Genomic DNA, 12,023 nt, shown 5'->3' on the forward strand with positions numbered 1-12,023 from the left:
ACTTGGAGTGTATTGTAACGAGCCTTGGATTCTCCACAGTGCAGAGCTAGTATATTTCTTTGGAGGAGCAGGTGGAAATGACTGTAACATTCCATTGTTGGGACTAGTAGTTGGACATGGTTGTATGTATGATTGGAACTTTTACTTTCTTAATATAATATAGTCAACATGTTTCATGCACATGTTATTATTGTATTTCAGTTATCTTGGTTACTCTAATGATATATGTAGTTGTTTCCTTACACATGTATGTATTGACTCTTTCTATAAATGTATGAATGAATATTGTTGAGATGCGTTGTTGGTCTAACCATCACTTTGGATCGTTGGTTCACCTGCCTTCCAGATTGTGATGTATCTTTGCTTGTGTGTTCCCTTCCAAGCTGTGTGTTTCCACAGGTTTCCAAGGGGTGCACTTATTCCACTTTCAATGTGTTAAAACCCTTTATGCACCTTCCTTGGCTTCTTGCACTGGTCACACCCTCACTACCAACAAGGACATCCTACTTGCCTCTGCATGCAACCACATTCAAGGCGATACCGTACAACCCACTGTTGGGACTCCTACACCAAATGGTCTAAGGTCTAGTTGGGACTTCTTATCGGGGAGATCCCCTGACATGTTGGCGGGTCCAACACCGTCAACAGGCACATAAACATATTAGTAAACCGTCATTGGAAAACCACATTAAAAATTCATTTAATCGTTAAAAATATAAGAAATCATTAATAATTAACCACAAGGTAAAATGAATGCATTTATTGAAAATTTGTAATATAATAGTTACGAAATATGTTATGAAGGTATGAATATGGCTTGTAAATGAAATTTTTGAATAACCAATACGATAACATATCCAGGGCCCAACAGTAATTACACAATTATTCTCATTGGAGGTTCAAACATCAAAATCATTTATTTCTCGAGATCTCCAAAAATTCTTGGACAATCATTCCAAGGTATTTGAGACTCCCAAAGGCTTCCCACCTATTCGTAATCATGATCATGTTATCCACTTGATTCCAGGAAGTGTTCCTCCAAACATCAAGCCTTACAGATATCCCTATTCCCAAAAGAGTGAAATTCAATGCATGGTTGCAGAAATGTTAGAGGTCGGTATAATTCAACCTACTTAAAGTTCTTTCTCCGCTCCAGTAGTATTGGTCCACAAGTAGGATAGATCATGGCATATGTCTCCAAATTATAGGGAGCTCAACAAACTCACTATTAAAGATAAGTTTTTGATTCCTATCATTCATGAATTGTTGGATGAATTACATGGAGAAATAGACTTCACCAAGTTGGATCTTTGTTTAGGATATCATAAAATTGGAATGAAGACTAAAGACATTCCAAAAATAACATTCAAAACTCATGAGGGCCATTATGAATTTTTTATCATGCCTTTTGGCCTTACTAATGCACCTTCCACATTTCAAGGTTTGATGGATTCCATTTTCAAACCCTTCCTTAGAAAGTTTGTGTATGTGTTTTTTGATGATATAGTAATCTACAACAAGTCTTAGAAAGATCATGTTCAACAAATTGATAGGGTGGTCAAACTATTGGAGGAGAAATAATTATATGCAAAAATATCAAAATGTTTCTTTGGAGTAAAAGAGGTGGAATATTTGGGTCATATTGTATCTTATGAGGGTGCTAAGGTAAACCGTAACAAATCTAAAGGTATTAAGGAATAGAAAATCAGGTTGAGAAGGTATTATTACAATTTTGTTAAGAATTATGGGAGAATAGCAGCACCTCTAAAAACATTACTGAAGAAAGATGCATTTTATTGGACTCCAAATGGAACTAAGGCATTTGAACATCTTAAGGAGGAAATGTGCCAAGAATCAGTCTTAGCTACACCAAACTTAACAAAAATCTTTATTGTGGAATGTGATGTCTCAGGAAATGGAATTGGTGTTGTTTTAAGGAAAGAAGGAAGACACATTGCTTTAGAAAGTCATCCAATTAAAGGAAATTATTTACATAAACCTATTTATGAGAAGGAAATGTTGACCTTACCTATTGTGAAGACACTTCAATGTAAAAACAGATCATGATAGTCTTAAATGCTTTTTGGAACAAATATTATCTTCAGAAGAGTAGCAAAGTAAATGTTATATTTATTATGTCCATTGATTATTAATTTACCTTTTAAAATTATCTTTGTTTTTCTTTCTTTTGTGTGGAAGTGTTAGTCATTTTTGTTATCAAGCTTATTTGTTTGGATGGATGTTAATTATTTGAATAGTAAAACATGACTTATTTTTAATAGTTAATTATTAATTACTCACTACAATAACTATTAATAACTAAAATACAAGGTGATTGTCTCTTATTTTATTTGGTATGCTAAAGACTAGAGTATTATCATTTTAGGTTGGGATTTTCTCACTTAATCTAGGAATATGTCCCCATTTGAATAAACTTGAGATTATAGCACCTCAAATGACATCATTGTAGCTAAAAGGATGTGGTATTATATCTGAGGCAAATATCGATTGTCCACAGTTGCACTCACTTGATGCCTCTTTCTGTAGTTTTTCTTAAAAATTATTTATGGTCATGCTCCTTTAACTACATATATTAATCTTTTGCTAATTATGAAGCTCGTATTTATAAATTTTGTTGACATTGTAACTTGCTTAATGATGATTTATTGGCTACTACAACTGCAGCATGTCCATACATTGAGTTGTTGGTTTTGATGTTGTGCACCTCAATTGGGCCAAAGGGGTTGTTGACTCTACAAAGACTCTCCAATCTGACACTTTTAGATTTTTCTTACACATTCTTGACAAATTTATAGCCAATCATTGATTCCTATCCCTAATTAAAGGTTACTTCAGAGACTTCAAGTTAACACTCCTAAGTTTTTTGTATACATTCTTGGAAAATTTCCAACCTATTATTGAGTACCTTTTTTTCACAAAATTTAACATCATTTTGATTCCTTTCATATTGATCAGGCTATGAAGGTTCATGCTTGTAAATATCTTGAGAATTTAGCATTGATTTCACTCCATATGGGAGGATCACTTTCGAAGCTCTATGCATTTGATTTATGCTATGGCACTCTTAACCAATTTGTAATTAAAGAACTTTTGGCATGGTGTCCATATCTCACCCATCTCAGTTTGAATGGATGCGTTAATATGCATGACCTTGATTGGATATTCCAGGCTAGCAATTCTTATAGTGATTCAGGACCACATAGGAAATAATATAAGTCTGATTTGAGGGATGATTAGATCCATGTGGAAGGAAGCCCAAATCAATCACTTCAGCATCCCAATTGTGTAGGTTTGAATAACATTAAAAGGGTTGTAATTACTTCTTCAACTTACTGTATGAGCCTGTCTTCTTTGAACTTGTCTCTTTCTACCAATATCTAGGATGTGAATTTGGTGCATTAAAATCTAACAACAATGAATTTAAGCCAATTTTTATTACATTCCAACCATAGATTTACTTAATTTTCAGATTTACTTGGAGAGGTTTCATTTTTGGGAGACAAAACAATGGCTCATGAGTGATTTTTTGGTTCAACAATTGCATTGCATTAGATATACTCCAATTATATTTCCTTTGCTTGATAAGCTTGTTGCTTCAAGTATGTGTTATTTTATAAAGATGTAGTTTGATTCAATTACTTAATGTCTTGACATTGCTGAAGAACATTTTGAATCTTTATGGTTAAGTTGTGTCACATATTTGCATCATATTGCACTTTTCTTAATCATGGCATATGGTATTGAAGAACAAGAATTAGAATGTATAATTCAGTCATGCAACTCACTTGAAATTCTTGACATCCGCTTTTTCCCAAAAGGGAGTACTTTGATCATTGATGCTAGGAAATTTTCATTTATTTCAATTGATGTTGATGCAATCTCTATTTTGAGAGGATATTATTCTTTTGGTCTACTAGTTTTTCTAGTGTGCAAAATTTATCCTCAACAAGCATTGCCAAGTTGTGTTTGATATCTCCTGATTTCAAATGAATTTTCAACAACTTTTTAATATGGTACTCGAGCATGCACATTTGATAGAAAGGCTTGTGCTTTGTTTACTTTCATTTGGTTTGGATATAAGCACCAGATGTACAAGCTCATCACTGTAACATTGGAAATAAGTCATCGACGTAATTCAATCTTAGTGTCCAAGTTGGAGTTTTTTTGTTAGGGCATCTATGAATTGTGTACATAGGAATGGAAAACATTTGGTGTGCTAAGACTGCCTGTTCCAATGTTCACAAATTATTTTTCATAAGTCATTATAGCTTAATAACCTTCAACTAGCATGTCCAAGCCTATAGAAAATTTGTCTAGATGGTTGTGATTACTTGGAGAGAGCCTCATCTTCCCCTATAAGTTGTTTTATGTGTTTTTCCTATATTCTATAATATGATGCATTGTATGTTTTGCTTGATTGTATGCATCTAGAATGGGGCAATCTCCAATCTGCTGCAAAATAAATATGCAAGGCTAAAAGTAAACACTAAATGTGTTCCTTGTAATATCTCTTGTATATGTAAGTTTAATCATATGGTATATGTAAGTTTAGACCGACATGAAAGTTTAATAATCCAATGACAGGTATTTCTTATAGTCCACTAGCTTCTTCCTTTTTAGAGATACAAGTGACTTTTAATTCTAGAGGTAGTTCCCCAACAATTGCAGTACATGCTTAGTCTGTTTCAGAACCCACACAAGAAATTACAAAGAGTAAAGATAACCCCTCAAGAGATCCTAATAGCTCAAAACAAGATTCAAATATTGTTGTTTTAGGAAATACAAAGGAACTAACTTCTGCATATTTTGATGCTGTAATTTCACCTAGGTCTGCAAAATGCAGCTAGTCCATGGCATAGTTTGTGAAAATTAGAATTTCTATTTCGAGATACAACATAGTTTACAAGGACAAATTCCTTAAAGTATCCAAAATATGTAAACATGTTCAAATTACATCCATTTTATTCTTTTTCTCATGTCCAGGGTGACCAGGTGTAGTCAAATAAGGTTAAACTTTAGCCATGACACCTTTTTTTGAGTCTAGAATTCTTATTATTCTAAGTTATTGTTACTCGATAATCCTGACTCAAATGAAAGTTGTCTTTTATGATATGAAGGGCGCTGTCATGATTCACTAATTCCATCAAGCTATTTATCTCCCCTTCTCTCTCTTACACACATGTGCATATGCATTTAAGCACTATTTGTTGTTTAAACCTAATTAAATCTGCGTTTTCAGTGTGACGAGATTGGTGATTGGTACATTATGGTGAAATTCTAAAACATACATCCTCTAGATGATTTGGATTTAGTGCATTTTTCCATGTCATTTGCTTCAACTTAACAATGTTTAAGAAAATTTTGTATTTTTATGGATAAAAAATGGACTTTAATTTTGAATTTGTTTGCTTATTACTCATGAATGACATAAAATTTGGAGTATACTTCAATAGAAGCCTTCACCCAGTAAACATTGGTCCATTGCATTTTTCTTAGCAGCCATTGTAGCTTAAATTTGATGTGGATATTTTCATATTAGGAACCCATAAGTTTATATCAAGCAGGAGTTGTTTGGACCCTTTCAGAATGATGACATGAAATTTTCAATCACCAGGTGGTGCTTCTTCTTCTCATAGGATATACAAGTTACAAGTAACCCCTTACAGTAGCACATGTGATACTTTGGATGTGGTCCTCCCATAGTTCCATTTGGGATTTTATTTTTTTAGGTGTTCCTCATATTTGTCTAACCAAATCCATTTCATTGTGAATTAAAGGTGATATGAGATTACTTGTGCTATGAAATGTTTGATTTAAATAATTTACTTATAATAGTTGGAAATGATGTAGTCCATGAATCTTAATGAAGAGCATTTTCATAAATCCTTTGGAATTAAGGTGTTGTACATTACCTTCATTTTGAACATATTTTGGAATATTGGCCTTGTTGGAACCTCTCTGAAACATAACATATGATAAAAAGGAAACATTAGTAAAGAAACAAAATTGCATAAAATTTTTGCTTCTTTCTTCTATGCTACCGCCTTAGTAATTGCTTGTTGTACTCATTTGCAGATATTACTACACCTCCTCATACTAGGCTCCATATTAATTGTAACATTTCCATTATTTTTTAATTGAACCTACATGTAAATGTTTACAAACAATTATTTACATAACCACAACATTGTCCTCATATCGAGTTGAGCCCCTCTCAACTCAAAAGACTATGCCTGATTTAATTACTTATCACTTTCATCCCTTGATAGATCTTTGGTTAAGATGGATCGATTCTCATTCTTAATAATATTATTTACATTATATAAATTTCACATCTCTCTATATAAAATTATCGTGAATTTTAATTTTATTAAAACTTTCATTTAATCTATAGAATATCTAGCTAATATTTTTAGTAGTAGTCACTATAGAGGATTTAGATATATGTCAGAATTAATTGTAACATTTTTGCTCTTACATTTATTTAAAAATTATAAAATGAAATTAACATAAATTATTTTGATTATGAAATGAGATAGGGTTTTTGGGTGTCTCGGATTGATAAACCATGGTATTGTAACAAAGCCTAAGTTAATAATATCCATGATAAAGTGGGGTGAATATCCATGATTAAGAATCTTTTTATATTGTAAGTATTAATTTTTTATATGATTATTGATTAAATTTAAATATTGTTCTAGAATCATAATCTTAATGTATTTGGTAAAATATATGCTAATTTATAGCTACTATTTATATCTTATATATTTTAATGTAACATGATTTTATTAATAAAAACAAGATTACAATATAAGAAATGAATTTTATTATTTTGGTTATTTTTAAATTTTTATTAATAATTGTACCAACAACATTTAGATGTTTACACTAGTTCATCAACACTACAATATCTCTCAATAAAATCATTCTCCAAACTTAATAAATCTAAAATTAAAATCAGCCAGCACTGTAAAGGATAGAATGCATACATTCACTAAAACATGCTTTGCCTAACGCAGTAGTCTAAGGAGATTTTTTTTCTGCCCTAGAAATCTTAGAAATTCTGGCAATATTTTGATAAATTCTGGGAGAGATTTTTGTAAATCCAAATTATAGTTGTCAAACTTCAAGATTTTGGGTGGCTCGAAAATTTTTGATAGTGCTGAATCTATTTCCACCATCAAAAACATGATTTAAACTCTGCTTCAACATTTTTACCTGAATTCAGGCTGATCAGCCCAGCAATTCCTTACCTCAATAGACTTGTCCAAAAAAAATATATGTGGACTGCCTCAATAGACTTGTCCAAAAAGAATACGTGGACGACCCTTCGGAGGCAGAGGCCACTGTCCAGCGTCTCTGTCCACAAAGATCATCGACCTTTCGTCGTCGAAGTCGGCATCCGTGAAGATCGCGAACTTTGAAAAAGTCTCTGGGGTTGCCTTCAACTTAAATTTCATGATGTGGTTTCAGATGGGATAGGTCTGCACAATGGAGTGAGTTAATTAGTTTACAGGATTTCTAGAATTATATATCTCACGTTCTAAATTTCTATCCATAAATATGACTTTCAAAACAAAGTTAAACTTAAAAGAAATATAATATAATAAGTTTGTGGAAATATAATTAATGAAATACAAAGATAAGTTTCAACGAGATTAGATTTAAAGAAATAAAATACAGTAAAATTTTGGACTATTTAATTTTCTCACATGATATCACTGAAGCAATTTTGGACTATTTAATTTTCTCACATGATATCACTGAAGCGGCCAAGAGCGTCAGTATCATCCAACTGCCCCGTTCAAGACAAATTATTTGCACAGTCAATCATGCCATGATTTTTCAGAGAAGTTGACGGCCAGTCCACCGTATGGGCTGTGCACAGGGTATGGTGGGACATCTGATGTCATGCCTTCGATTATATGGCTCCCTTCTACTGTTCAATGGAAACCCTTATAAATTGGTTCTGTATCTGGGCATTTGAACATCAGGTTTGAGCTGAGGCATATCATTTCTGTGTGTGTCCCTGTGATTGAGTGAGAGAGGTGTGAGAAATGGCTGAGAATGGGCTGCTGAAATCGGTGTTCCTGGTTGGTGTTGTGGTGGCAGTGATGAGTGCGTGGGGTGTGGTCACAACTGAGGCTGCCATATCGTGCAACCAGGTGGTGAGTTCCCTCATTCCATGCGCAGGATACCTCATTGGAAATGCGGCCACCCCTGCTGCCGCCTGTTGCCCTGCCGTTAAGGGTCTAGACGCTCAAGTTAAGACCACCCCTGATAGGCAGGCTGTTTGTAATTGCATTAAGAATCAAGCAAACTCATTTGGTGTCAATCTGGGGAAGGCTGGCAATCTGCCTGGTCTGTGCAAGGTCACTGACCTCAACGTCCCCATCACTCCTAATGTCGACTGTTCTAAGTATGCCTCCCAATCATCTGTCCCTTTCATTCTTCTTTCCTTTTGATATGACGTTCTTGATTTGAACTAATGGTTTTATGTTGTTTTGTATATGGCAGAGTTCATTGACGATGTCTGCTGATGATCAAATCTGGGCTGGTGGTTTAGTTAGTTGATGTAATGCATGATGTATATTAATTAGTGTATGAGCTTCCCTTTAACGTAAAATGTTGTACCCAGGGTTTGTCCGTTTTTGTTTACTATTTTCTTTTGGAAACGTCTAGTTTCAGTGTTTTCTAATGTTTTAAATAAATAAATAAATGAGTATGCCAGCCACTCTTAGTTTTCTCTATCGATACAACCTCACGGTTTTCAATTTCGTTTCAGAGTTATGTGGCAATTGTGCAGCAATTAGAATCTTAGATAGTGCAGCAATTACATATATTCATTGATGTGCTTTTATGAAACAGTATTAATCTCTTTATATAAATTAAATCACAGCTATGATTGGTAAGCATGAGTAGATATCAGTTTATTATAAGTTTCAAAATTATTAATTCATTATATTAAAATTAAAAGGTTATAAAAAAGAACTGAATTATAAAATAATTTTAAATTATTATTAATAATTAATATATACATATATATATATATAATAGTATATTTGTTTATATAGATTTATTCTATTTTATCATAGTGATTTTTAATATTTAAATAATTTTTATTATAATATTATGAGTTAATATGTTAACTAATATCATAACTTATAAAAAATAATAATTTTGACAAAATTAATTATATAAATATTTTCAAAACAACATCATTGCTTTTAAAAATGTGTTTTATAATATAATCAGTGATATCTTCTAATTATTTAACTGAATTTATTGAGGATTTTGATATTTGTTTTAAAACAAAAATCTAAATCAATTTTATATCTAACTAGAGTCAAAAGTAATTAAAAATAAAAAGTTTGTTAATCTTTTTTTTTTACAATTTGTACAGTTTGTGTCATTCTTCTCATCTTTCATATAGAGCAAGTGTTATTAAAAAAATAATATTAACAAAAATTATTTACATGCTCATGTATATATATAGTAATTAAAAATAAAACAACTAAATTCATAACTTTATATATATATATATATGGAAATTAAAAATAAAACAACTAAATCCATAACTATATATATATATATATAAAAGTTTTCCACTTGCAGACTCCTTGTTGAGCAAACTTTATATAGATAGATATGTTTTCCACATATCAATTCCATGTTAGATATAGAAGGAATTGCACATCTTAAGAAGCACAATGTTTTAATCACCATGTAGATCCAATCCATATCAACTATCAAAAATCAAATTTGTTAAGCTACAAACATAGATTTTTCCCATTTTATTATACTTTAATCTCTCTCTATATATATTTAATATTGAAATATTTTACTTAACATGCACATTGAACTATTTTCTTTATAATGTACATGGAAATAGTTTTATCTTATCATAATTTTTTAAATACACAACATGGAAAAAATTATGCATTTCTTTCATACTGAGAAATAAAAAGCAACATACAATAAAAAAATTATTTAAATCTAAAAGAAATATAAGTTTACAGTGATATATGTCATCTTCATAACTAATTCACGTATAATTATTCGTAAATATACCTATATAGATAAATAAATTGAAATTATAAAATACATACATATATAATAATTTTTATCAATAATTTTTATTTTTTTCCTAAAAGTAATACGTTAAAGGAGGTGGTCCACTCATAATATCTAATATGTATCAATACTATGCGTAACACCACGAAAATATGCACATCCATTCACGGTCATCTATGTTGATTCGCGCACCCTTGTAGTTATGGTGGTCCATCATATGTGAAGAACCAATGTATTCTCGGTGCTCCATCACATGAGTGCACTTTTGCTACATTATTAATGTAACCAATCACCGTGATATATTTTTTAATATAAAATTAAATTAAAGAAATGTGTATCCAATAAACATTCATTGCCTAGGTGCTTCTGAATGCACGACTCCCCACAATAGTGTGCTCTGTACTGCATCCTCGAAAATGGAAAATGGTGTGCTATGCTCTGTGCCCTAGTAAATGGCGCTTTCTATTATTTCTTGTATTGATGCTCCTATACTAATATAACACAACAATGTAAATTTATTGATGCTCCTATACCTATACTAATACTAATATAACAAACAACAATGTAAATTTTTAAATATAAAATTTAAAAAAATTTAAACTAGCTTAATAGAGTTTGTGCATGTTTCTTTAAAAAGGTTATTTCTATATCAAGAAACCAGCATCATTATTGCCATGTTCCATGTCATATGGCACACAAAGTGAATTGGCATGTACAAAATCTATCTTGATGATCTCATGTGATATGAGAAGTTTGGAAATTATGAACCTAGCACTAGCCATTGAGGTGTGTTTCGAAGTTTGGAAATTATGAACCTAGCACTAGCCATTGAGGTGTGTTTCGAAGTACATCAAGTTAACTTGGGTTTCAAAGCACATCAAGTTAAGGAAATTTCAACAAATACATTAGTGTAATTTTCTCGAGTTGGTTTGGAATTTTTGTTGAAAGAATACTTTAATCTCTATATTTATGTTTGGAATTAGTTGGATATATATATATATATATATATATATATATATATATATATATATATATATATATTCTAACGCCCAGGGATGCTCACCCAACTCTAAAGCTGGCATCTTCAGTTGGCCTAACCACCACCGCGGATACAAAAGCAGTAACGCAGCCCATCTGAACTACAGCCTAAAGCATAGGCTTATTCGTTTCCTTCTCAAGCTAGGGAGGTCTCTATCACTGGGCCGCCATACCCTGAACCTGATCCCCGCCCTCCCTATCTATTCATGCATCTGGAAAACTATCTATTTTGTATTGTGGAATTAGATTTCTTTCTTGGTATCAAAGGCTAGCTTTAGGCATAATTCCCTTGTAAGAAATCTCAAGAATATGAAAAATGTGAGAATTATTTATTGTATGATAAATTCAGTGTAGTTGTGTGAGCAGACAAGGTTTGTGTGGAGAATTGTGTGTACAATATGTGTTGTTTCGTTTCCATCAAATAGTGTGAGAGAAAGATATTCCTATTTGTGCGCGCTAGAAGATGGGTGAAACTTTCATTACCTATGCTACATACCAGCGTTGAAGAATTTCTTTGTAATCTAATAATGTAGCATAGGTCCATAAATTTATTTTTTTATTTGTTATCTATAATCAATATGCTATTTCATCTTATCCACTATCATCATCAAGCTGTCAAATAAATCGTGGAAAACAACATGCGCTAGTGGAGCTAGCTTGGTTGCAGTATCAATAGATAAAATTGTTCTTGGGTGATTTATTTATGGCGGTGAAAATTTGAGGTTGAAAAAGTATTGCATCATTGTTTGGAGTTGCATGCAAGGCCACTGCAATGCAATCCATTTTTTATTGGTGTTAATAGTATCCTATTGTTAGCTCTATAACATGACATCTTGTGTCATAGTGCCAGTGGATCCCTGCTACTTTACCAGAAAATTTGGCACTGGTGC

The 12,023-nt window shown here is 32.0% G+C and overlaps 1 protein-coding gene and 1 pseudogene across 1 annotated transcript; both read left to right on the forward strand.

Moving 5' to 3' along the window:
• Positions 1–2,714: 2,714 nt before the first annotated feature.
• On the forward strand, positions 2,715–4,056 carry LOC149262389 (F-box/LRR-repeat protein 15-like; annotated as a pseudogene).
• A 3,942-nt stretch (positions 4,057–7,998) lies between these two features.
• Positions 7,999–8,771, forward strand: LOC149262390 (non-specific lipid-transfer protein-like). The gene is made up of 2 exons (XM_089384491.1): positions 7,999–8,440; positions 8,539–8,771. Exons 1-2 carry the CDS (start codon positions 8,079–8,081, stop codon positions 8,546–8,548), a joined length of 372 nt encoding a protein of 123 aa, XP_089240617.1. The 5' UTR covers positions 7,999–8,078; the 3' UTR covers positions 8,549–8,771.
• Positions 8,772–12,023: the final 3,252 nt, after the last annotated feature.

This window comes from Pinus tabuliformis, chromosome 6 (assembly GCF_031772625.1).
Source record: "Pinus tabuliformis cultivar Carrire ecotype Pingquan chromosome 6, CPIR1, whole genome shotgun sequence".
In the NCBI taxonomy this organism is placed as follows: Eukaryota; Viridiplantae; Streptophyta; class Pinopsida; order Pinales; family Pinaceae; genus Pinus; species Pinus tabuliformis.

Excerpts from the sequence above, each read along its gene's own strand:
- LOC149262390 (XM_089384491.1), top strand. The coding sequence starts at position 8,079 with ATGGCTGAGAATGGGCTGCTGAAATCGGTGTTCCTGGTTGGTGTTGTG.